This window comes from Chlorocebus sabaeus, chromosome 10, assembly GCF_047675955.1.
Source record: "Chlorocebus sabaeus isolate Y175 chromosome 10, mChlSab1.0.hap1, whole genome shotgun sequence".
Lineage (NCBI taxonomy): Eukaryota > Metazoa > Chordata > Mammalia > Primates > Cercopithecidae > Chlorocebus > Chlorocebus sabaeus.
The window spans coordinates 112,035,404-112,061,012 of record NC_132913.1 but is presented as its reverse complement, the minus strand read 5'-3'; the positions used below and the strand labels follow the sequence as shown (position 1 = coordinate 112,061,012).

Sequence of the window (25,609 nt, the reverse complement as noted above, 5' to 3'; positions counted from 1 at the left end):
GAAGTACAATTCATAATAAATGGACAGCAAAACCGATGAGTCAAATTAGACATTTTGACTATAAAGCGACCAAACGCCTCTCCCCAAAAACCAAAAGCCAAAACCTTTTCAAATATACAGCAACTGAATCAGACGGTAATTTTGGCTTTAAAAATCTACAATACTCTTGGTAATGCTAGAAATGATTTATCTGGTAGGTTAAAGTTAGGTATCTATCATTCCACTTAACACCATTTACCAAATGCTGCATTTCATTAATGGAGCTGTCAGTTTATTCTGATGGTAATGAAAAACAGGTTTTAACATGAATAAGCCCTGGGTCCACCAGAAAATAACAGTGAATCAAGAGGTCCTGAGGTTTATGCAGTTTAAGGTAACTCTGTAGATTAAATTTCCACCCTCCAGTCCTGAGAGCTGTGGTGTACAACCTCAGTCCGAATACCTTGTTGAGCATACAGGACAGTCATTTCCGACACTGCAGGTAACTCCTGCACAGACTCTTCATTCAAGTTGCTGGCTTCTGCTCAACTACCCATCCCTAGCCCACATGCCCTAGAAAAACACAGGAACCAGTTCGGGACGTAGTTATCCATCCAGCACCCCACGCTCCTCCCCAAGACTATCCTCCTGCCATCCCAGCTCAGTGGGGCCCAGCCCACTACAATCCAGCTCCCGCTCTCCGAACTTCCCCCGCCCACTCTCCCCACGTGACCAGGACCCTCCCAACCGCCGCCTCGAGTTCCACCAATCAGCAACCACCTCCGCCCAGAATCCGGGACCTGGCGCTCCTCTTTCAAAAAGGCAGCTTAATCCTCCCGCCCTCAGCCACGCCCCCTTTCCGCTTCCCCGCCCCGCCGGTCCCTCCCACTTCCCTCAATTCCCTGTTCCCCTCCTCCCCTCCGGTGGCGCCCTCCCGCTCCCGGGCTTCGCCCCGCCCCACCAGGGGCAGCGCGCTCGCTCTCTTCTCGCGAGATCTGAGCGTCCCCGCCGCGGCCGTCGGGCTCCCCCTCCCGTCCTCCCACCTCCCTCCCCCGGCATCTCTCACTCTCCGGCTCTCCTCCCTCCCTCCTCCCCCCTCCACCCTCTGGGCCGGATCTCGTCTCGCTCAGGCGGAGGAGGAGAAGGAGGAGGAGGAGGACGACGTTCGGCCTGCGCAGTGAGATGTTTGTCCGTCGCCGCCGCCGCCGCCATCGCGGAGGAGCGCGATAAAGGGAGCAGAGCCGGGCGTGAGGGGGACCCTGCGGAGCCACCGCGCCAGCGCAGCCCCCCAGCCGCGTCGGAGCAGCCGGAGCCCGAGCCGCTGCTGCCGCCGCCCCCGCCGTCGCCGCGGCTGCCCAGGGGCCGGCCAGCTCCCCAGCCCTGCCCGGGGGCCGCGCCGCCCCCAGCGTCGCCCCTCGCCTGCCTGCCCGCCTTAAATGTGACACCGGCGTCGCGGAGCGCGACCTGAAGCCGCCGCCGGGGAGGGGACGAGCACCATGTCGAATCTGAGCAAAGGCACGGGCAGCCGGAAGGACACCAAGATGCGGATCCGGGCCTTTCCGGTGAGTCTCTCCTCGGCGTCCGGGACCCCGGGGCCAGGGGCCGGGGGCCGGGCCGAGAGCCGCACGCGAGGCCCGGGCTGAAGTCCCCCAACAGGCCGCAGGCCCGGCCTCCCCTCCCCCACGCTCGCCGGCCGCGGGGCGCGAGCCTTCCCGGCAACCGGGCTGCGCGGGGCCCCGGCGCGGCCGCCCTCCCGGGCCGTTCCCTGCGCCGGGAGTCCGCGCCTGGCGCCGCGCCCCCGTCCGGGAGTTGCTTCTTCAGCCGCTCCACGGGCGTCGGCTGCGGCCGGGGCCCCTCGGCCGCCCCACGCCTCCCCACGTTGCCGGGGTTGTAGGCCCAGGCTCCGGCGCTGTTAGCAGCGGCGAAGTCCTCCCTGTGTGGGGCGTGTGTGGAACTTTTCACGTGGGGTTTCGTTACACTTTCAAAAATTACCCAGTCTACCTTGTAGGGTGATGAAGGGGGCTGCCCTCTCGCTCTGCCCCCTTCCCCAGGCAGGGCTGTGCCATCAACCTGCCCCCGAAGCAGTGACAGTGGTTCCAGGGAATGCTCAGGGGTCATAAACTAGTAACATTGGGTGTATTTATAGCGTCTTTCATCCTACAAGCCTCCTAAGCACTTTACAAACTGTTGTGCAGGATTGCCTCGCCACTCGGAGGAAGGCCGGGTTGGAGGAAGCAACAGAGAGCAAACCGGACAATTGGTTCTCCATTTCTCAGCCTTGGGAGCCCAAAGAATGAGTGTAGTCGCCCTGCAGAGTTGCTTTCTTTCGTCAGTTTCAGTGACAGCAAACGTGTTATGCTCAGAAACCTTTTCTTTTTTGGCATTACGTTGTGTCGTAGCCTTGTGGTGTTTAGCATATAGGGTATAACTTTGGGTGTCGTATCTGGTTCGTCCACCCTATGGCAAGCAATTAAAATGTATTGTTGTTAACAAACTGGACATACTTGCCTGTGTCGCTACAATAAAAGGCGTACGTCAAGACAGACGAACTAGCAATCGGACAGATGATTTTAAAAAGCAAAATTAGAGAAAGATCTTGGTCTTCCCTTGTTAGATTCATAAATACTTCGTATGATGTGCAGGAGAAAGAGGGAGGTTTGTTGTCACTTTTTAAAGAGTGCTTTTCCTGAAGTGCAGTTGCGTGAGAAAAGACTTACATTAATATGATTGCCCCAGCTGAGTCAAGTAAGTTAGTCTCAGAGAACATGAGGACCTCTCTGAATTCCTAAAATTTAAAAGGATACAGCTCATGCAGAATTCTGAAATTGCAAGAACATAAATACTAAAATCAGTGTGCGAAAACCTCTGCTTTGTGTAAATAGGTACGATGTATTTAGGAGAATTAAGTGTTTTGATAATAAAGATTTTTGGAATGTTTCAAACTTTTTTCTAAGTAAACGTGAGAAATGTTGACAAGCGAGTACTAACGAAGCTTACTAGTATGTTTTCCCTTAAAATTGGGCACAGAGCTGGGTTATGAATTTGTGATTAATATTAATTTTCCTACTAAATTCTGACCACTTTAGAGTTTAGAATTACTTAGAATTTTATGAAGTTAATAGTTTTATACAACAGATTTTCTTTTTCTTTTCTTTTCTTTCTTTTTTTTTTTTTTTTTTTTTGAGACAGTTTCGCTCTTGTTGCCCAGGCTGGAGTGCAATGGCGCGATCTCAGCTCCCGGCAACCTCCGCTTCCTGGGTTAAAGCGGTTCTCCTGCCTCAGCCTCCTGAGTAGCTGGGATTACAGGCATGCGCCACCACACCCGGCTAATTTCGTATTTTTAGTAGAGACGAGGTTTCTCCCTGTTGGTCAGGCTGGTCTCGAACTCCCGACCTCAGGTGATCCACCCACCCCTGCCTCCCAAAGTGCTGGGATTACAGGCGTGAGCCACCGCGCCCGGCCTATATAACAGATTTTCTAGGAGTGTTTGCGGCCTTCCACTACTCAATTCTTGAAGTCTCACGTTCTGAATAAGATTTTTTGCTAAAATGTGGAGGAACTCAAATTTGACATCAACTCACTCAAGTTAATGGCATTCTGATTGACCAGCTGTACGTTCATCTATGTGTAATCAAACTCTTTGACCACTTCAGGTTTCCCTGCTCTTGCCTGTTTTGCCATCATTTAATTTGTTCAGTAAATATTGAATATTATGTGCCAGGCACTGTTCTGGGCGTCTGTCAGGATAGCTAGAAAGACCGAGATCCCTGCCTTCTGGAGCTAATATTGTTGGGTAAAAGGGATGGGAGAGAATTTCATTATTCCTTTAGCTGACCAGTTTATAACGTTGTGTGATACGTTACCACGTAATACTGGAACTTAATTTTTTTTTTTTTAGCTTCGTTATGATTATGAGCTAATTTGGACCCATTCTGTCTATGACTTTTGCAGGTTTTTCTGAAAACCTTACATGAAGTGAGTGACTAGTTTTGATATTCAGTAGTTAATAGCTGCTGATTTCTAAAAGAATTTTTCATTACTGTTTATTAATAACATTCATAAGTGGTTCCCACTGAAAAGAACTTTTATAGTTTATGACCCTTTGTTACAAATATATATATATATCTCAGTGGTAGGGTATTTCATAGTTTTATCTTGTTAACTGTGTGCTTATGGACCTTCAGAATTCCTGTCTTCCAGATTAGCAGTCTTGTACATAACTACAGACTGCATGAGTTGCTGGTCAAAAGTAGTTAATGCATGGTATGCCATAAGGAAAAAATATGGCCGGGTGCAGTGGCTCATGCCTGTGATCCCAGCACTTGGGGAGGCGGAGGCAAGTGGATCACCTGAGGTCAGGAGCTTGAGACCAGCCTGGCTGACATGAAGAAATCCCATCTCTACTTAAATTACAAAAAAATTAGTGGGACGTGGTGGTGGATGCCTAGTAATCCCAGTTACTTGGGAGGCTGAGGCTGGAAAATCGCTTGAACCTGTGAGGCTGAGGTTGCAGTGAGCTGAGATCGCGCTATTGCACTCCAGCCTGGGCAACAAAGTGAAACTGTCTCCAAAAAAATAAAATTGTTTATGGTTATACATATGTACATCCTTAATTGTTTATGGATCCACATATGTATATATTTTAAAATTACTGTATTTTACATCTGTTGTTTGGATATATAGTTACTATAATTTAAGGGAAACTATAATTTCACCAAAAGTCTCAAGCACTCGGCTGGAGAAGGTGATTCATACCTTCACACCTGTAATCCTAGCACTTTGGGAGAGGCAAGCTGGGTGGATCACCTGAGGTTAAGAGAGTTGGAGACCAGCCTTGCCAACATGCAAACCCCTGTCTCTACTAAAAATACAAAAATTTGCCAGGTGTGGTGATAACACACCTATAATTCCAGCTACTCGGGAGGCAAAGGCACGAGAATCATTTGAACCTGGGAGGTGGAGATTGCAGTGAGCCAAGATCATGCCATTGTACTCCAGCCTGGACAACAGAGTGAGACTCTGTCTCATAAAAAAAAAAAAAAAGAAAAATTGTGTTTAAGGTGGACAATATGATGTGTTGATAAATCTATACATTCTGACATGATTACTACCATCTAACTAACACAAAATCACCTCTTTTTATTTTTTATTTTTTGAGGTGGAGACTCGCTCTGTAGGCCAGGCTGAAGTGCAGTGGCACAATTTCGGCTCACTGCAACCTCTGCCTCCTGAGTTTGAGCGATTCTTCTGCCTCAGCCTCCCGAGTAGCTGGGATTACAAGCATGCGCCACCACGCCTGGCTAGTTTTTGTATTTTTAGTAGAGACAAGAGTTTCACCATTTTGGTCAGGCTGGTCTTGAACTCCTGACCTCCTGATCCGCCCGCCTTGGCCTCTCAAAGTACTGGGATTACAGGTGTGAGCTACCGCGCCTGGCCAATAGTTCTGTTTTTTTTGTCTGCATGATGAGAACAATTAAGATCTACTTCCTTAGCAAATTTAAAGTATATAATATAGTATTATTAACTATTCTTACCATGCTGCACATTTGATCTCCACAATTTATTCATCTTACAACTTGTACCCTTTGATCAAAATCCACCCCCCCATTTCTTTCATTCCCCAGTCTGGGTCACAGAGCAAGACTCTGTCTTAAAAAAAATAAAAATAAAAAGTCTCAAGCACTCTTCTCAGATTGTTTTACAAAATTAACTCGTAGAAAAGTATAGAATTATGTTTTGAGATTGTTTTGTTTTCATTGCAAAATAGAGTGGTAATTGAACTTACTGGATATTTTATAGATACTACTACAGATAAATTTCCATCAATAATATCAGATTCTTTTTAGTGTTTTGAGTGCATTTTTTTTTTTATTTTTTGAGACAGAGTCTTGCTCTGTCGTCCAGGCTAGAGTGCAGTGGCATGATCTCGGCTTACTGCAGCCTCCACCTCCTGGGTTCAACCGATTCTTGTGTCTCAGCCTCCCCAGTAGCTGGGACTACAAGTTTGTGCCACCACATCTGGCTAATTTTTATATTTTAAGTAAGTGATGAGGTTTCGCTATGTTGGCCAGGCTGGTCTTGAACTCCTGATCTCAGGTGATCCGTCCACCTCTGTTTCCCAAAGTGCTGGGATTATAGGTGTGGACCACCGCATGCAGCGTTAGTGCATATTTTAAGTATACCTTCATCATTGTCTGTAGAAGTTATAATACACAGTTTAATGCACAATTTGCATTTTTAAGTAGACCTTTTCCTAGAAATTCTTTTTAAGATGGGAGACAATAAGAAAGTTTCTGTTTTTGTAAGCTGTTGACAGAGGAAAAGTTTATTCCAGTTTATAAGCTTGCTTGCATTGCACAAAGTATATCATTTCACATCTTTTTGATAATGTTTAAACTTTTATTTGTATGCAAAGAAACAACAAGGACCATAAAACTTTTTAAAGAAAGGAGGCAGTAATTGTGAAACTCCTGGAAATAATGTGGGTCTGGATCAAATAATTCTGCCCCAGGGAGTCTCTTTCTTACTCCTGGGCTTTGTTCCACCATGTAGGATTAGTCGCTGTCAGGTAAATCTTTTATTATCTTTATCTTTGAAAAGTGATTTCTTACCATTTTTACTGTATGGGGTTTTGTCCACATGGGTTTGAGGAGCTTGATCAGAATTGGAGGAGTTACATTTGAATGAAAATGCTGTCCTGTCCTCTGTCAAACAGTAATGAAGCCTTTCTTGGCCTAGCCTTCAGAGTTTGGGAAACCTGTTATGAAGGTGAGTGTCTCAGAATGTAATCAGGCTCTTAAGATCTCTACCTTGGGGTCCTGGAAGTAGCTTCAGTTAGTTTATAAAAAGCTTGCTAACTCACCATGAGAAAGAGTGTTATGATGAAATGCCCGCTCCCTAATGCTAGATGAACTCCACCTGTGTAGCATGGACAGCAACTGTTTGAAAGTGATTGTTGGCTGGAACATGCAGAGACTCACATTAGTGAAACAGTTTTATGTTCATTTGTGATATACTTAACAGGAAAGAGTCTAAGGACAAATGGGTACAGTTAATCTTTTTTTTTTTTTTTTTTTCTTCAAGCTACAGAAATGTTTGCTAGATTTGAGGGAACAGCTTCTATCTTCATAGTAGGTTTCTCTTTCTTAGGGAAGGTAGTTGTTGCATAGTACTACCTGGACTAGTACACAGAGGAAAGCTGGATGGTAGTCTTGCAGATCACACAGAGCAGAGAATTAATTATAAATTTGGTTTTCATTTTTCATGTTATGAAACAAGGTGAAGCAGATTCATTAAAGTGTTACACTTAAACTGATACTGTTTATAGTTTTGGGACAGCCAGTATTGTCATAGCTGTTAGTACCCCTCTGACTTTAGAAGTTAGAAAAATAGAAGCATACAGTTGTTATTAACAAAGTATTTATTTTGTCTTGTCTTTCTAGATAGTAATTCAGAGGAACCTGGAAAATTATTAGTTCCAATATTGAATTGGAAACTATTTAAGTAATATGAAATGTAATGTAAAAATTTGGCTTTTTAAGTAATACATAAATCACAAACTTGATTCAGACAAATTAGAGACTGCTTCATTTGTTTGTACATCATTCATTAAATGAAGTTAAGGGATGAAAACATTTGTCCAGTTCGGGAAGATGATATGATTAAGGCTAGAAAAAGTGGTATGCTTTTTCGTTATATTATACATTGGGAGACTTCAGCGGTAATTTTTTGTTATTTTCATTCCAGAGTACATGGATGCTCTTAAGTAGTTTTGTTAGGTTTATATAAAAGTTACTAGACAATTTGTAGTTTTAAATAATGCAACTTTTTTTAAAAGTAGTTCTTGTTAGCCCATTGTAAGGTCAGCAAAATGTAAAGGTATTACTAGTAAGAACAAATCACTGAGTTAACACATGGATTACAATTAGTTATTAGTCTATCAGTGTTTTGTGAAAACTATTCAACCATAGTCTGTTAAAGCAATGAATTTATTTTAGTAACTTTTCTAATTATAACAATGACATATATTCTTGGTAGAAAAATTGATAATTATCTAAATGTATAAATAGGGAAATAAAAAAAAATCACCTGTAATCCTAGCACTTGGAAACAACATTAACATTTTCATGTGTTTTTGGAATTTTAATTTCATACTCTTGGCTGAACACACAGTAAAATTAAGATAATCATTGTATATGCTGCTGTTAAAAAATTTCTTACTGTAATTTTTGAAAACATAGTTTTTCATGACTATCATACTTTACTTCAGTTTGCTTAACTGTTTCCCTATTGCCGAATATTTGGTTGATTCCAGGGAGTCCATATTTTTTCTATTAAAGAAGATTGCAACTGTGACTATTTAGACACATAAATATTTGAGCCCATCTCTGATTATGGAATTATTGAGCTGAACATAACTGAAATATATTACCTAATTGACCTCCATAAAGGTAATAATAATAGCTAACACTTTCTAAATGTTTATCATGTACTCTGCATGTCTAAACTTACTCATTTGAGCAACTCTATAGTATACTACTATTGTCTGTTCTACAGATGAGGCTTTGCAAGGCTAAATAATTTGCTTAAGATATTCTTCCAAGTGGCAGAACTAGGATTCTGACCCAAGCAATCTGGCTCTGAAGTGAGCACTCTTAAGAATTAATTGTATTTCCCAAGATTGTATCAGTTTAACTTCTGTGTAGCAGTGTCTTACCCAACATAATGTATGTTTAATTTTATAGGTGAAAAAATAGTACTTTATTTAATGCTTTAATTTGCATTTCTTTGACTACTTAGAACAAAACTGTGAAGAGTCTAGAGAATTTTCATGTACTTTTGCACTGGAGTATTCAACATATGAATATAGGGATGTGACTGAAAAGTAAAGAGACTGAAAGCATAGTAGTTAAGAGTGTGGGCTTGAATACCAGCTCCACGTCTTTCTAGCTGCATCACCTTTTTTTTTTTTTTTTTGAGACAGTCTCGCTCTGTCACCCAGGCTGGAGTGCAGTGGCGCGATCTTGGCTCACTGCAACCTCCGCCTCCCAGGTTCACGCCATTCTCCTGCCTCAGCCTCCCGAGTAACTGGGACTACAGGTACCTGCCACCACACCCGGCTAATTTTTTGTATTTTTAGTAGAGACGGGGTTTCACCGTGTTAGCCAGGATGGTCTTGATCTCCTGACCTCGTGATCTGTCTGCCTCTGCCTCCCGCAGTGCTGGGATTACAGGCGTGAGCCACTGCGCCGGCCTCTAGCTGCATAACCTTTAACAAGTTACTTAACTTCTTGTAGTGTCAGTTTTCCTCTATGTAAAATGAGACTGCTAATAAGACCCACCTTAAAGGTTTGTTGTGTGATAAATAAAGCTTCAAAATAGAACTTAGCACATAGTTAAGTATTGTTATTCCAATATTTAGCCATGGTTAGGCCAATATTAAAAATTGGATGTTATTTTTGCAAGCAGTTAGATTGAATGCCATACACTTATTTGAGCGGTCCTGTCATGTTATTGTACAGCTTCTAGAACTTAAGTTTTGAAAAGCCTGCAGAGCCAGTTTGTGAATCGTGCTAAGAAAGCATTCGCAAAGGATATGGATTTAGTACCACTGGGAAACTTAAAGAATCCTGTTGGATCTTGAGGGGTGGCTTCAAAAACAGAAGTTCCTATATGATTCACACATAATCCTTGGAATAAGTGTGTAACCTCTCGTAACTTTATTGAAGGAGTAAATACTCATTTGGTTTGCATGTTCTGTAATATGTACGTTAAATGTTCATCTAAAAACACATCTAGTTTTTCTTTTTTCCTTCCTTTCCTCCATTTCTCCTCCTTTTCCTCCCCCCCCCCGTTTTTTTTCCCACTCCTGGACTAGGTTGTGGTACCTGTCCAAATCTTATACTAGACACCCTTTTGTACCCACACAGCATTTAGCGTAGTGTGGGTGGTTAGTGAATGATTGATTAAATGAGAAACTAGTCCTCTAAGCTAAACCATAGTAATTGATAAATTCAGTAAGTCAGTACAAATGATGCTCTGAAATGTTTGAAGTTTTCTAGCTCTAAGTGAAGTCTTAAGATGTAGTAGTGTGTCATTAAAGATCTTGTGGCACTTTCTGTATGTAGCAGGGTAGTCAGCCTAGTCTCCTGGAAAAATGAGTTGAAATTATCAGTGACCCTGAATTGGGAGGCTTAGTCTGTGGTCCAGTCTTTCTGTTTACTAGCTGTGCTCTGCATTTCACTTCCTCCACCATGACTCCCCTTCGCATCTCATCCCTTTCTGTCACACTGTTAAATTGTACACTCTGGTCCCCTATTTCTCTTGCAGATTAATTTCCCTGTATCTTCAGCCTATTCCTAAAATTCTCTTGATTTCTTTCCACCTGAAACATGGCTTTGCCCTGAGGATGCAGGTTTATCTTTTTGAATTGAGGTTTTTATTTTTCTTACAGTCCTTGAATCATTGGGCCCAGATGTGGTTTATTGCCATGTTCATCATCTTTTTTGGCTTGAGAATTACCCTGCTGCACTCTCCCTGTGACCATCTGACTTCCTGAACTCATGCTTCCTCAGTCATTGAGGAGTTTAATACCTTCCTCACAGATACTATGTTAATACATTCCTCACAGATATGTCTGGCCTCTATCTTAATTTTGTTCATTGCCTGTGGAAGTCATTTATTTATTCAATTTAAAATACATTTATTGTGTGTTGCTGCTATGGGTTAGGTACTGGATCTACAGTGGCAATCAGACAGGCTTGTATTACAGGGATCTTCACGCTGTCTTAGAGCTTGTCATCCTACTGCTTTAAAAATCTTCCAGCTCCAATATTGCATTCTATGCTAGCTCTTCTGTTTGTTAGATGTAGGACTTTGAACAAATCACTTAGTGTCTGTCTGTTCCCTCTTTTGTAAAAAGGAAAAAATGATGATACTTACCTCATAAAATTGTTTTAAAGATGGAGTTAATACATATAAAGCTCTTTAGAATAGTACTTGGCGCATACTAAGAATTATAAATAAATTCAAGCTGTTGTTATTTAATTATTCTATCTCGTTGCTTGGTTCCTTCTCACATTAATGTGCCCTTTGATCTCAGGAAGATCCTTTCATTCTCCTAAGCCATGGTGCTTTCACTTCCACCTATGTTACCAGTTGCCTCTTTCTTACTACCTCCCCGGAACAAGGCCAGAAATAGCAGCAGAAAGTATCTTGGATCCTTCCACCTATTTGCCCCCACTGAACTTATTTTCTAGCTGCTCCTGGAGAACATTGCAAGACAGTGGTCTCTAATTTAGCTGGACTCTCATTGCCTCTGAGCAGTTTCTTTTGTGTCCCAGGTCAACTTCCTCTCCCCTTTCTTGCCTGAGCTATTCCAAACTTTAATCATTGTCCTTAAGCTCTCTATTGAGAATTCTCTTACTGCTCTTCAAGAAACCTAACTACTACATCACTGTGAAAAGGAATGTAATTAGGTGAAAGTTCAAAGTTCTTTCAGCATTCTTCCCTTTCAATTATATTATTTAATCTGCATCCTTATTCATTCTCGACTCCTTCCTCTGGTCTCAGTGAAGGAAGATGTCTTTTCCCTGTCTTCTGCATTATAGTAACTTCCTCCTTTCACAGCCAAGATTCTTGAGAGAGGAGTCTGTGTTTCCTTTTTTAGAGCATAATTTTCTGAGGCCTCAGTCTTTTTTATGACTTTGATCACTACGGCAGTATGCACCCAGCATATATAGTACACAATGTTGAATAAAGGAACTAACAGACTCTTAAGTTTGTTTCCTCCTCTTTAAGATGAGAACTACAGCAGTCTTTCACAAATTGTGAGGGTTAAATGAAATCATATCAGAAAATGCTTTCTAATAGTGGTATCACTAAGACATTTAAAAGAATTTCCCAATGATAAAATCAGAATTTTCAACTATAATTTTGTTTCATGTAGGGCAGTTATTTTCAAACGTTTACAGGGAGCCTGGAGGGTGTCTAGGACCCAGGAGGCCTAGGAAGTGTTAAGTAGAAATCTTCCAGATCTCCCTCTGTGGTCCTTAAGAGCAGCTCCTGTGTTACCATTTATATGTGGGGTTCTGTAAAAGATTTCATTTTAAGAAATTCTGTTAACCATTGCTTTAAAATCACTAGTTATTAATGAATCTTTTTTAAAGATGAGGAGAATACTATTTGCTCAACTTGATAACAGTTAATAGGAGATTGAGAACTGATCCTATAGTTGCCTTAACTCCTAATCCAAGTCTGTTGCTGCTACTAGACAGCATTCTGTTTTTTTCAATTCGGTTTTAAAGTTGGAAGTGTAACTAAGCAAAACTTCCTAATTTGACCTCCATTTAGTATTTGTAATCATTGAGAAAGGAATGGACCCAGATTTACTCTTTAAATGAGAAATGTTACTGCTGGGCAGATGAATAAAACGACTTCAAAGGGGAATTTTTACCTACTTTAAGAAAATACAAGATTTCTTAGCGATACTTTTTTATAAAAGCAAGCCATCACCGCTAAGAGGAATTCTTTGACATATGTGTTTGTAAGTCATTCTTACCTAGAACAGCTCTTAACTGAGAAACTCTAAGCCTCTTCTGTTTGCCCTGTCCTCTCCAAAGTGATGGTGAAAAATTCCTTTTTCTTTTTCATCTCCAATTCCTTTCCATTTCCACTAGAGGTTGCCTTATAAGATTAGTGACAACTTGTTGGATGTCTGACTTGTGGTAGGCTGTTTTAGATACTTTGAACTAATTATCTGAAATCCCCCAAACAGTTTTAAGTATGATGTTGTTACTCTTGTTTTAAATCTATTTGGGTCTCAGGGAGGACTAGTAAAATATTTATGATATTACATATACAGCTAGAGAAGGGCAGAGTTGGGATTCAAATTCCAGGTATGTCTGACTGAAAAGTTCTGTTGTTTTCATTATACAGAATATTAATTCTAAGGTTACCTTTTTAATTATTAGCCAGGGGCAGATCTGGGGACCCTGAAGCTTATACAGTGCACTACTCTCTTTACAAAAAGAATCTAACTTTAGGTTCCAGGCGTTGGAAGGAGACTTCATAAGCTTCCTTTGTAAGCTTAAGTAATGGCTTTAAGTAAATGGACCATTTATAAAAGGAAAAACTTTGGAAATGTGCATTGTTCAGTAACATTTGAATATATAACTTGTTTACGGGGACCGTAGTGTGTATTGACTTGAATAAAACAGTCAAAAGCGTAACCTGTAAGAAAGGCTTATTATTACTAGTTGACCTATTTATGAGTTAACACTTTGCTACTCTAAATTATAAGGCTGACTACACACATTAAAACAAAATTGGTTAATAGAAATCTAAGTGTATACTTAGCAAAAAGTGATTCCTTGAAGTTAATATGTTTAAAATACTTTGATTTTTAATTTTTTTCTCTAAGAATATACTAAAGTGATAGATTAAACAGTAAAATGTATTGGAAATACAAGGATTAAATTCCCTAGTAATAATTTGCTACTTTTGGTGTATGCAAATGAGACATGAAAGCAATATGCTTTTTTGATGAATGCTATCACTAGCCAAATAAAATAATAATTTGCGTGCTCTTATTTATGTTAGTATTTTAATTTTTAAGCACTAAAAGTGACTCCTGTAATCTTTTTGTGGTGCTATAAAAAAATCCTGCAGACTGAGTAATTTATAAAGAACAGAAATGTATTTTCTCACACTTGTGGAGGCTGGGAAGTTCAAGATCAAGGTGCTGCAGGTTCTGCTGTCTGGTGAGAGCTGCTGTCTGCTTCCAACACGACGTCTTGATGCAGTTTCCTCTCGGAATCCTTTGGTGGGGAGGAATCCTGTATCTGCACATGGCAGAGGCAGAAGGACAAAAAAGTAAACTGTCAGCCTCTTTTATAAGGCCACCTAATCCCATTCACAAGGGTTCTACCCTTATGAGTTCATCACATCGTGAAGACCCTACCTTTTTTTTTTTTTTTTCTGACTCTCACCCAGGCTGGATTGCAGTGGCTTGATCTTGGCTCACTGTAGCCACACCCTCCAGGGCTTAATGGATTCTTTCACCTCAGCTTCCTGGGTAGCTGGGACAACAGGTGCAGGTCAGCAGCTATTTTTTTTCTTTTTCTTTTTGTAGAGACAGGGTTTCACTATGTTGCCCAGGCTGGTCTGGAACTACTGGGCTCAAACGATTGCACGCACGTTGGCTTCCAAAAGTGCTAGGATTACAGGCGTGAGCTATTGCACCTGAATTACCGTACCTTTTAATACTGCTAAATTGACGATTAAATTTCAACATGAATTTTGGAGGAGACACAGACATTCAAAACGTGGCAGAGACTTTTGAGAGAATCTGTTCTTTTTTGCACAGATGAGGAACAGAGGTCTAGAGAAAGTGGTTTACCAAGGAATACACTCCTGACTTGAATTTATGGAAGAACCATGACTAGAAGCTTGATTTCTGGTTAAAAGCTCTTTCTCTTTAGCAGACTGAAACAAACATGTAGCCATAGTAACTCAGTGTTAACACTGGCCCATTTAATTATAGAATGGTTTCTCAGTATTGAGCACTCTGATGATTTGAGTTGACATGGTGCTCTGGAGGGACACTCAGCTTAGGACCCTTGGACTCCTTCATTGCGCTGTGTGATCTTGGATAAGCTCCTTAGCCTCAGTTTCTTCGTTGTAAAATGAGGAGGTTTTAACTTGGGATTACCTTAGGCTCATTCTAGCTCCAAAAATTTCAGTAAAAGACAGTTGTGTTTGTACGTAAATCTAGGCACCAACTACTAGTGTTTTCCTGTGGCCTTTGAAATATTTTGTGTGATGTTGCAAGAATTACCTACTTTTTTAGTCTTAGATTTTTCTTTAAACTACGAATGGTATATTTCAGTGATGATGGTTAAGTTCCAATGTGAAGCAGTGGGAAAGTTAGCTGTGTTCTTGTGTGCATTTTTTTGGTCAGTTGACAGTTGCAGGAAAGTTTTAAACAGACTTATAGCAGATTTTTGTAACAAAATTTATGTCATAGATCTTTTGCTGTCATATCTTATTTGATGACAGAGTCATTCAAAGACAGCAAACTATGGCAGTTCAGTATTTTGTATTTTTTTTTCTTTCCCTTTGGGTTATGTGTAATTGATTTAGGTACAGTCAATTTGTCATTGTCTTACAGTTTATAGAGTTTTTATACATTATCATAGAAGAATGTGTAAAGAGTACTTTTATATACATGTGACCCATGTATAAATAGTAGTGTTAAATAGTATAAATAGTAGTATTTTGGATTTCATAGTATATTGGGAAATACAACAAATTTTATAGTGTTGATTTTAGATATAATCACTGATTTTCTTAATACAGAGCGTCTGTAAGTATGATGTCTGAATTCTAGTTATGATGACTACTGTGTTTTTTGGATAAAATGTGTTTAAGGGAGTCCTGTAACACCTCTTTTTTTATGGGTAAAAATAGCACCAATCGTAGAACAGTGACAAGCTTTTTACCTCAATGAGAGTACTTACATTATTGTATCTTACTTGTTGTGATCTTCATCACATTTTGAAATGTTATACATACTTTTTTTTCCCATATATGCGAAAGTCATTCACAGATATAGTTGAAAGAGTTGTTAGTACCTCAATTGCTCCGTGACTTAAATGCACTTAATGCTAATCTAGAAGCTTGACCTTGTGTCTTTGAAAAAATTGTTTCAAATTTCCCAAATTCTCAAATTGAGTTTTGGATAGCCTAGTCATGTTGAGGACTGAAATGCAAATCATAATTGAACATTCTGTTGAGGATTTAACTTTCTCATTATGAATGTTACTGTTCTGTAATGATATTAGAGCCCAATTGAATTTTGATCAGGTTGTGATTTCATGGAATTGTCCCATGCTGCTGTGCTTTTCTAATTGATAATCTTTTTTTTTTTCTTTTTCCTTGACATCAGCTCTTTTTTTGGCAGCACTCCTCCACTCCCATCTGTTCTCCACTGTAACCGGAGAAACCAGTTAACCAAACATCAGTAGTTTTTACATGCAGTTTTAAGTCACTAATCAAGGCTATATGTCTCTTCTGCATGGGTGAGGAAGAAATAAACAAACATATTTATTGAGCAAGTGCTGTGTGCCAGATGCTTTCGCAGACTTTCTTAATTACCCCACAGTTCACCGTCTCACATTTCTCTGGCCAGGAGCAAATGAGGAAAGTGAGCTTTGAAAGGTTAATTTGTTCAAAGTCTGTTTGAATGTGTCCCGCTGGTCTGTTTTTCTCAAAACTTGGATCTTTGGCTATATTTTTGATGGTTGATGTTGCTTAAGGAATAACTGATGGATAAATGGTATTATTGCAGATGTCATAAGTAATTGTATACTAGTTGGTCATCAAATAAGACTCCTTATCGTTAACTGCAAATGGACTGTATTCAGATCATATTTTTTGAATATTATCTATACATTGTGCTGTGCATTGTAAGGGATACACTAACATAAAGGAAGAGAGACCTTATCTACTCTGAGGTGCTTATAGTTTGGGAGGGAGCTTCCTTATCTGATTTTAAAAATACTGCCATTCCTCAGATACTTGTACCAAAGCTTTTTTTTTTTTGAGGCTGGAGCTTGAAATTAAGATCAAGTATTTTCGCTTGTTTATTTTTTTTCTAGCTGTGTCATTCTGAATTGCCTGGAATTTCAAATTCTCACCCTTTCCCCCACCCACCCTGTTCTAAATTTTTTCTTGTAGAAAATTATTCACAGAGGACTGAAGACTTCTTGTCCTTTGTATGTAGTAGATGTTAAGAATTCACTTCTTTTCATTTTAGTTTTAATTTGTCTCATGATGTAGTTTTCTCTCTTAGTAATCACAGAAACTTCAAGATGTGTAAGTATATAATAGACTGACATGCTTTCAAATTCAGGCATTTTGAAGGTTACAGATCAGAAGTAACGTAAATGAACAGAGTTTGCTTTAAAGAAAACAAAGACTGTTACAGACTTATTTTTGTTATTGATACTTTACTGATGAGGAAATTGTAATCCTGGATTGGAGGGAGGTAAGGAGGCAAAGATCACTTTTAAAAATTAAATTCTTGACTTGGTTTTTAAAAGTCTCACTAAACTATATGCATTTAAGAATCCTTAATTATATCTTTCCTTTAAAAAAAGCTTTTGTTTCTTTTTCTGCTGAATGAATTTACTTTGCTTGCTGATCATTTTGTAACTTGGCCTTCTTGGGGAAGGGTCCTGTATACATCTAATAATTAGATAGCAAATATTATATGTTTGTATATATAGATGATAAATATGTGTGCAGTTTATTGTTTTGCTGAAGCATTGGTTGCTAGATCCCTTAGCGTATTTGCAGTTATTGCAACTTAATCAGTTTTATCAATGGGATTAAAGCCCTGCTCAAATAATTTAGAATGTTACTTTAAAAGAATGTTACTACTCTTTAAAAAAACACATTAATACATAAAGTTAGAGCCTTTAAATTTTATTGTTCCTGGAATGAAGTATAGCCTAAAGTTTTGTTAACATACTGATGAGGTGAGAGTTGAACATTTAGTCATTTAAAAAAAATTTCAGTAGCTGTTAGTGTTGCTTCTGTGTCAGGGATGGGCAAGTGGAAAGATTAAAGTTCATTAGTAACATCATTATTTTGCCAAGGCTGTTGACGTGTATTTGATGCCAAGACCCCATCATGTGTATGTATTAATCTGTACTTGAAGTCCATTTCATTTGATATGTAGTTTTTGGACTTGTTTGTTTTAGGGAAAGATTGTAGCTTATTGATCCACTTCTGAAGGGCCTATTTCGTCTGCCATTTTTTTCCCAGTTAATATTTATTAGTAAAATTAATGATTAAGCAGCCTTCTGAGTGAGGCCTTTAGTTAGGTGAATGGGAAAAATCTGAAAATATTGCTTGATATAAAATTTAAAAGTGTGTTACATGTACACTACTTCTGTTAGAAAAATATTTGATTATTTAAAAATTAGATTACTTGCTGAGGGTAAACACATTCAACCATTTTCCCGTATCATTGTGACTTATAAGTAAAATGTGTTGTCAAAATTACATTGGTATAACATGAGTAAAGTGTATTTATTCAACAGACATTTGTTTACAACTTTCAATGTGGCATTGAAGAAAAATGCATAATCACTTAAGAAGCTCATAGTCTAGTGAAAGAAGATGCATAAACAGATAATTAAGCTATATGGGAGTGTAGTGGTGGTTACAAACTCACTAGTAGTTATAGACTATCACCACATTCCCATATAAACAAAAATACAGTTTATTTAGTGTATAGTTAGGTAAATATAGTTTACACTATAAAATATCATGGAAGAACTGAGAAGGAGTTGTTAATTTTGCTTGAGGAGTTCAGCGAAGGATTCCTGGAGGTTATGACACCTGAGCTGTGTTCAGAAGATATGTAAAGAATCAGATAAAGAAAAGGCAAAGCAAAGGAGGACCAAAAGCAGGGGGGAAAAAAAGATATGGGAACTGAAATAAGTGGGGAGGGGCTGTGACAGTGATGGAAATATAGTGAGAAACAGCAAGTTGTGTAAGAATTCCCATTGGTTTAATGTTGTTAGGAAATACATGTCAGACAGGTGTGGAGAAGTGAGCATAAACTAGGTCTATGCCTCCTATGCTACCATAGAAGGGTTTTGAATAGGGTCATGGTATGCCTATGTTTATTTTGATTGTGATTTTGAAGGAGGTAGATTCCATGACGTTGGAGTTCATAGTGTTTGGAAGGCTTTTGCAATGAAGTGTGAAAGTTTTTGGGTTTTTTTTTTTTTTTGAGATGGAGTCTCACTCTGTTGCCCAGGCTGGAGTGCGGTGGCGCAATCTCTGCTCACAGCAAGCTCCACCTCCCTGGTTCACACCATTGTCCTGCTTCAGCCTCCCAAGTAGCTAGGACTACAAGGCGCCCATCACCACACCCAGCTAATTTTTTTTTTTTGTATTTTTTAGTGGAGATGGGATTTCACCGTGTTAGCCAGGATGGTCTTGAACTCCTGACCTCATGATCTGCCCACCTCTGCCTCCTGAAGTGCTGGGATTACAGGCGTGAGCTACCGCGCCCGGCCCAGGTGAAAGTTTTAAGACAGTAGTAAAGTTGACCCTTGAACAACATGGGTTTGAACTTCATGGATTCACTTACTGCATGAGTTTTTTCCAATGAATATATTGGAAAACTTTATGGAGATTTGAAAATACTCACAGATGAAATGTGTAGCCTCAAAATAACAACAAAAAAAAACTGTTACGAGTACATACAGTGTATGCAGATGCTAGTCTGTGTATCATTTACGACCATAAAATATACACAAATCTATTACAAAAAGCTAAAATTTATTAAAACTTAGGCACACACTTACAGATTGTACATGGTGCCATTTGCAGTCAAGAGAAATGTAAACAAGTGTAAAGATGCAGTATTAAACTGTAACTGCATAAAATTAACTGTAGTACATATTGTACTGCTGTAATACATTTTATAGCCACCTCTTACTGCTAACAGGGTAAGCTCAAATGTTGCAAGTATGCACTTAAAATGCCTTGCGGCTAGGTGCAGTGGCTCACACCTGTAATTGGAGCACCTAGAGAGGCCAAGGCAGAAGGATTGCTTGAGCCTAGGAGTTTTATTTATTTATTTATTTATTTATTTATTTATTTATTTATTTTTTTGAGACGGAGTCTCGCTCTGTCGCCCAGGCTGGAGTGCAGTGGTGCGATCTCGGCTCACTGCAACCTCTGCCTCCTGGGTTCACGCCATTCTCCTGCCTCCGCCTCCCAAGTAGCTGGGACTGCAGGCGTCCGTCCCCACACCAGGCTAATTTTTTTGTATTTTTAATAGAGACAGGGTTTCACTGTGTTGGCCAGGATGGTCTCGATCTCTTGACCTTATGATCCGCCCATCTTGTCCTCCAAAGTGCTGGGATTACAGGCGTGAGTCACCGTGCCTGGCCCAAGCCTAGGAGTTTTAAGACCACCCTGGGCAACAAAGCAAGACCCCCAGCTCTACCAGAAAAATGTAAAAAATTAGCCACGCATGGTGGCACACACCAGTAGTCCCAGCTGCTCAGGAGGCTGAGGCAGAAGGATCCCTTGAACCTGGGAGTTACGAGTGCATACAGTCACTGAGGCTGCAGTGAGCTATGATTCCACTACTGTACTCCTGCCTTGGTGATAGAGGAAGACCCTGTCTAAAACAGAAAAACATCTTGTGACTAATCATCTTTGTTGAGCAGTTTCTCTTTGTAGTGCAGTAAAAAGTTTTCTTTTGCGGTTTTCACATATTTTTCATTATGTTTAGTGGAATACTGTAAACCTGGAATAACCCGATGGAACCCATTCGACGTGCCCCTAGTGAACCTGGAAGTGCTCCTACAAAGCAGAGAAAAGTCATGACATTACAAGAAATTGTTGAATTGCTTGATGTGCACTAGATTAAGTTCTGCAGCTGTGGTTACCTGCCATTTCTAGGTAAATGAAGCCAGTACCATTGTTAAAAGGAAGTTTGTGAAGCCGTCACTACACCTGTGCCAGCCGGTGCAAAAACCTTGTGCTTTTTGCAAAATACTTTTTTTTTTTTTTTTTTTTTTTTTTTTTTTTGAGACGGAATCTCGCTCTGTCGTCCGGGCTGGAGTGCAGTGGGGCTGGAGTGCAGTGGCATGATCTCAGCTCACTGCAAGCTCCGCCTTCCGGATTCACTCCATTCTCCTGCCTTAGTCTCTGGAATAGCTGGGACTACAGGTGCCCGCCACCACGCCCAGCTAATTTTTTTGTATTTCTGGTAGAGACGGGGTTTCACTGTGTTAGCCAGGATGGTTTTGAGCTCCTGACTTCGTGATCTGCCCGCCTCGGCCTCCCAAAGTGCTGGGATTACAGGCGTGAGCCACCGCTCCTGGCCTGCAAAATACTTTTTTATCTCATATTGAATATGCAGCTTGTATGTGGGTGCAGAATTGCTGTAAGGAAAGTATACCTAGTGATTCTAATATGAATTGAAGAAAATGAAGTCATTACATGACAAAGTCAAGGGAAGGTGAAGGATCTAAAGCTGGAGAATGTAATGCCAGCAAAGGATGGTTTGATAATTTTAGAAAGAAGTTTGGCTTAAAAAGTATCAAGGTAACAGGAGAAGCAGCTTCTGCCGATGAAGAGGCAGCAGACAAGTTCCCAGACACACCATCAAGAAAATCATTGAAGAGAAAGGTTATCTGCCTAAACAGGTTTTTGATGTAGACAAAAGGGCCCTATTCTGGAAAAAAGTGCCACAAAGGACATTGGCTTGTAAGGAAGAGAAGCACATACTAGGGTGTACAAGGCAGGAAGGGATAAGCTAACTCTGCTGTTTTGTGCAAGTGCACTCGGGTTTATGATCAGGGCTGACTTTATCTATAAATCTACTAACCTCTGAGCCGTGAGGAGAAAAGATAAATACTAGCTGCCAGTCTTTTGGTTGTACAAGAAGGCCTGGACTTCTTTTTCTTAATTGGTTCCATCAGTGCTTTGTCCCTGACATCAGAAAGTACCTTGTCAGTAAGGGACTGCCTTTTAAGTATTTTTTCTATTGGACAATGCACCTAGCCACACAGAACCTCATGAGTTCTTCATCACTGAAGGTATTGTATCCTTGACCTTAAATAAAGTGTTTTAAATTCAGCCTGTAGATGGGGAAGGTGGGGGGTTAATACGTACCTTTAAGGCTCATTAAACACAGTAGTAGTAATCTGTGGAAAAGATTGTCATTGCTATGGAAGAGAACCTCAATAGAGGGAACATGATGAAAGTCTGGAAGGGTTACACCATTGAAGATGCCATCATTGTTAAAAAGCCATGAAAGCCATCTAGCCCGAAATGATACATTCTTCCTAGAGAAAACTGTGTCCAGATGTTGTACATGACTTCGCAAGATTTATGACAGAGCCAGTCAGAATCCTGAAAGACAGTGTGGCTGTGATAAAGTTGGGAGTGAAGGGTTTCAGGATATGGATCTTGAAAAAATTCAAGAGCTAATGGACATCACACCAGAAGAATCAACAGAAGATGTCTTGATGGAGATGAGTGCTTCTGAACCAGTGACAGATGATGAGGAAGATGTAGAAGCAGCAGCGCTAAAAACCAAATTGACATTAGAGAATCTGGCAGGAGGTTTCTGATACTCAAGAATGCTTTGACTTTTATGACGTGAACCCTTCTATGATGGTAGGCACTGAAATTTAAAAAGTGGCACAAGGATTGGGACCAGATAGAAACATTTTTAGAGGAATGAAAAAGCAGAAAAGGTTGACAAATTACAATGTGTTTTTGTAAAGTTACAGAGCATGGCTGCCTCTCCTGCCTCCCCTTCTACCTCTACCTCCTCTATCTCTTGTGCCTCTGCCACCCTTAAGACAGCAAGACCAACTACTTCTCTTCCTCCTGCACCTCAGCTTACTGAATGTGAAGACCAGAAGGATGGGGACCTTTATGGCAATCCACTTCCACTTATTGAATACCAAATACATTTTCTTTTTCTTAAAATGTTCTTAATTTTCTCTCTGTTAGAATGTTATTAATATTTTTTCTTTTTCTTTATTCTTAGAATACAGTGTGTAATATATGTAACATACAAAACAGGTGTTAATAGACTGTTTATATTATTGGTAAAGCTTTGGGTCGACAGTAGGCTATTAGTAATTGGGGGACTTAAAAGTTACACACAGTATTTTGACTGTACAGGAGGTCAGTTTTTCCTAACCCCCACATGGTTCAGTGGTCAGCTGTATTCGGGATGAAAAAATGGGAACATATTTGAGAAATATCTTGGGCTTAATGTCAGTAGTACTTGATGATTGAATAAGAAGGAGATGACAGATAAGAAAAAATATAAGACTTCTGCTTCTAGCTTGTATAATTAGGTAGTTTGTATTGCCACAACTGAATTAGAGATTACAGGAAGATGGTTTGGGCAGGTTTGAATGGTGAGTTCACCAGGGATTTTTGATGTGTTGAGTTTGATCTGTGTCTGGAGCATTTGATTGGAGATGTGTAGCAGGTGGTTAAAACAAGAGTTTTAGACGTTGGGGGGAAGATCTGGGCAGGCAGTATAGATTTGGGAGTCATTAATGTAAATGCCAGTATAGAAGTCCCCCCCCATCCACTGGGAATCTGTTTATTCCAAGATCCCCAGTGGATACCTGAAACCATATAGTCCTGAGCCCTGTATGTACTGGTTTTTCCTGTGACATTTAATTTACAATTTAGAAATAATAAGAGATTAGCAACAACAATAATAAAGTAGAACAATTATAACTATATTGTAAAAAACAACGTGAATGTCGTTTCTCAAAATATCTTGTACTGTACTTACCCTTGTGATGGTATGAGATGATACACTGCCTATGTGATGAGATGAAGTAGGGTGAATGATTGTGGCCATACTTCTGTAGTTTTGAGTTGCGACAGCAAAACTAGTGCAAATTATTTTTCCTTCTCCACAGTTTCATGGATAGAAGATGTGTTCTTTTTTTTTTTTTTTCCTGAGACAGAGTCTTGCTCTGTTGCCCAGGCTGGAGTACAGTGCCACAATGTCAGCTCAGTTCAATGAACTTCCACCTCCTGTGTTCAAGTGATTCTTGTGCCCTAGCCTCCCAGGTAGCTGGGATTACAGGTGTGTGCCACCGAACCCATCTGATTTTTGCATTTTTAGTAGAGATGGAGTTTCATCGTGTTGGCCAGGCTGGTCTTAAACTTGTGGCCTCAAGTGAACTGTCCGCCTGGGCCTCCCACAGTGCTGGGATTACAGGCGTGAGCCACCATCCTGGCCAGAAGATTTGTTCTTAACATAGTTCTTAGCAATCTCAGCTTATCTTTTTTTTTTTTTTACTTATTAAGTAGAGAACTTTCACCTTTTCACTTAGAGGAAGCACTTTATTGCTTCTCTTTGGCATTTCTGAACTGTCAGTATCACTACTCTTGTGTTTTGGGGGCAGTATTAAGTAAGATAAACATTGCCATCACATAAGCATTGTGATTTTGATCTGATAAACCAGATGGCTGTTAAGTTACCAAGTTTTTAACGGGTGTGTAACATAGTGTAGAAATGCTGGACAAAGATATAATTCAGGATTCACATCCTGAGTGGGATGGCACGAGATTTCATGATACTACATGAAACGGCATGCAATTTAAAGTTTATGAATTGATATTTCTGGAATTTTTCATTTAATATTTTCAGGCAGTGGTTGATTGCAAGTAACTTAAACCAAGGAAGGTGAAACTGTAGATAAGAGGACTATTGTAGTTTATCTTCTTTAAGATATGGACAAACTTGGGAAATCTGATAAAAATTAGCGACCTACTCTCCAGAAAAGTGAACTCATAGTATACTTGGAAAGTTTTGTTTATTGTTTTAGGAACCTCTGGAATCCCTTGCAGTCAATCTGGAGTCTCTTTAAGTTTTAGAACCCTACATGTACGGCGAATAGATGTAACCATGACAATGAAAATACATAGGGACCCAGTAGAGAGTGAAAAGAGCCAAGGACAGAGTTCTGAGGAGGAAAGTGGTTTAAATGGCTCTGGAAAAGTAGTATACAAGAGATGTAGGGGAATAAAGTTTTCTAAAAGAAAGCTACATTATACTGAAGTGCATTTATCATAGTGGTACTTTTAAGGTGCCGTTGTTTTAGTGCATATCTGTATATTTGCTAAGCTTGAAAAAGCTGTATTTCTTTCTGACATTTGATGACTGTTGATGAGAGTTCAAGAGATTCTATCTTTGAGCACTTTCCTTAATTGATGTATGAGGGATTATACTGTGCCCTGGCTGCATTAAATCTACTGACATTCTCATTTAATCTTCATGACAGCCCTTTGAGATAGATACTGTTATTGAACCCAGGACTTAATTTTCTCAAGGTCACATGGCTTGTGAGTAACAAAGCCGTGGCACAAACCTAAGCCTGTCTGACAGCAAAACCTATGTTCTCTACCAATATACTATGTTTACCAAGATAATCAGTGACTCATACTGTGATGTTACTTTACCATATTAGCACAATGGAATGTGACGTTAGTCCACTGATACGGACTAGGTTTGGGGATATACAAGCTCTAATCCCAGCTCTGTGATTTTGGGTAAGTCATTTAATCTTCTGGGTCTATTTTCGTTGTTGTCTTTTTTTTTTCTTTTCTTTTTTTCTTTTTTTTGAGACAAAGCCTTGCTCTGTTGCCCAGGCTGGAGTGGGCTGGCATGATCTCAGCTTCAGCTTACTTCAATCTCCACCTCCCGGGTTCAACCAATTTTCCTGCCTTAGCTTCCTCTGTAGCTGGGATTACAGGGACGCACCACCACATCCGGCTGTTTTTTTGTATTTTTAGTAGGGATGGAGTTTCACCATGTTGGCTATGCTGGTATTGAACTCCCAACCTCAAGTGATCTATCCACCTTGGCCTCCCAAAGTGCTGGGATTACAGGCGGGAGCCACTGTGCCTGGCTCTTCTCATTTGTTAGAAAAATTTTTAACCTTAACTATCACCAGAAGAACATTTTTTCCTGTAGCCCCATCTCTTATCTATCAATAAGGCATGAATTAAAAAAAAAAACAAAAAACTGCATAGAACCTTGTGTAGT

The 25,609-nt window shown here is 40.0% G+C and overlaps 1 protein-coding gene across 2 annotated transcripts in view; it reads left to right on the top strand.

The window, feature by feature from the left end:
- The first annotated feature begins 1,133 nt into the window (after positions 1–1,133).
- CUL3 (cullin 3) overlaps positions 1,134–25,609 on the top strand; it is a 112,741-nt gene continuing 88,265 nt past the window's right edge. For both annotated transcript variants that reach the window (XM_007966461.3, XM_007966460.3), the window contains exon 1: positions 1,134–1,541. In XM_007966461.3, the coding sequence (XP_007964652.1) occupies positions 1,476–1,541 (66 nt within the window). In that variant the 5' untranslated portion in view covers positions 1,134–1,475. The remainder of the gene's footprint in view (positions 1,542–25,609) is intronic.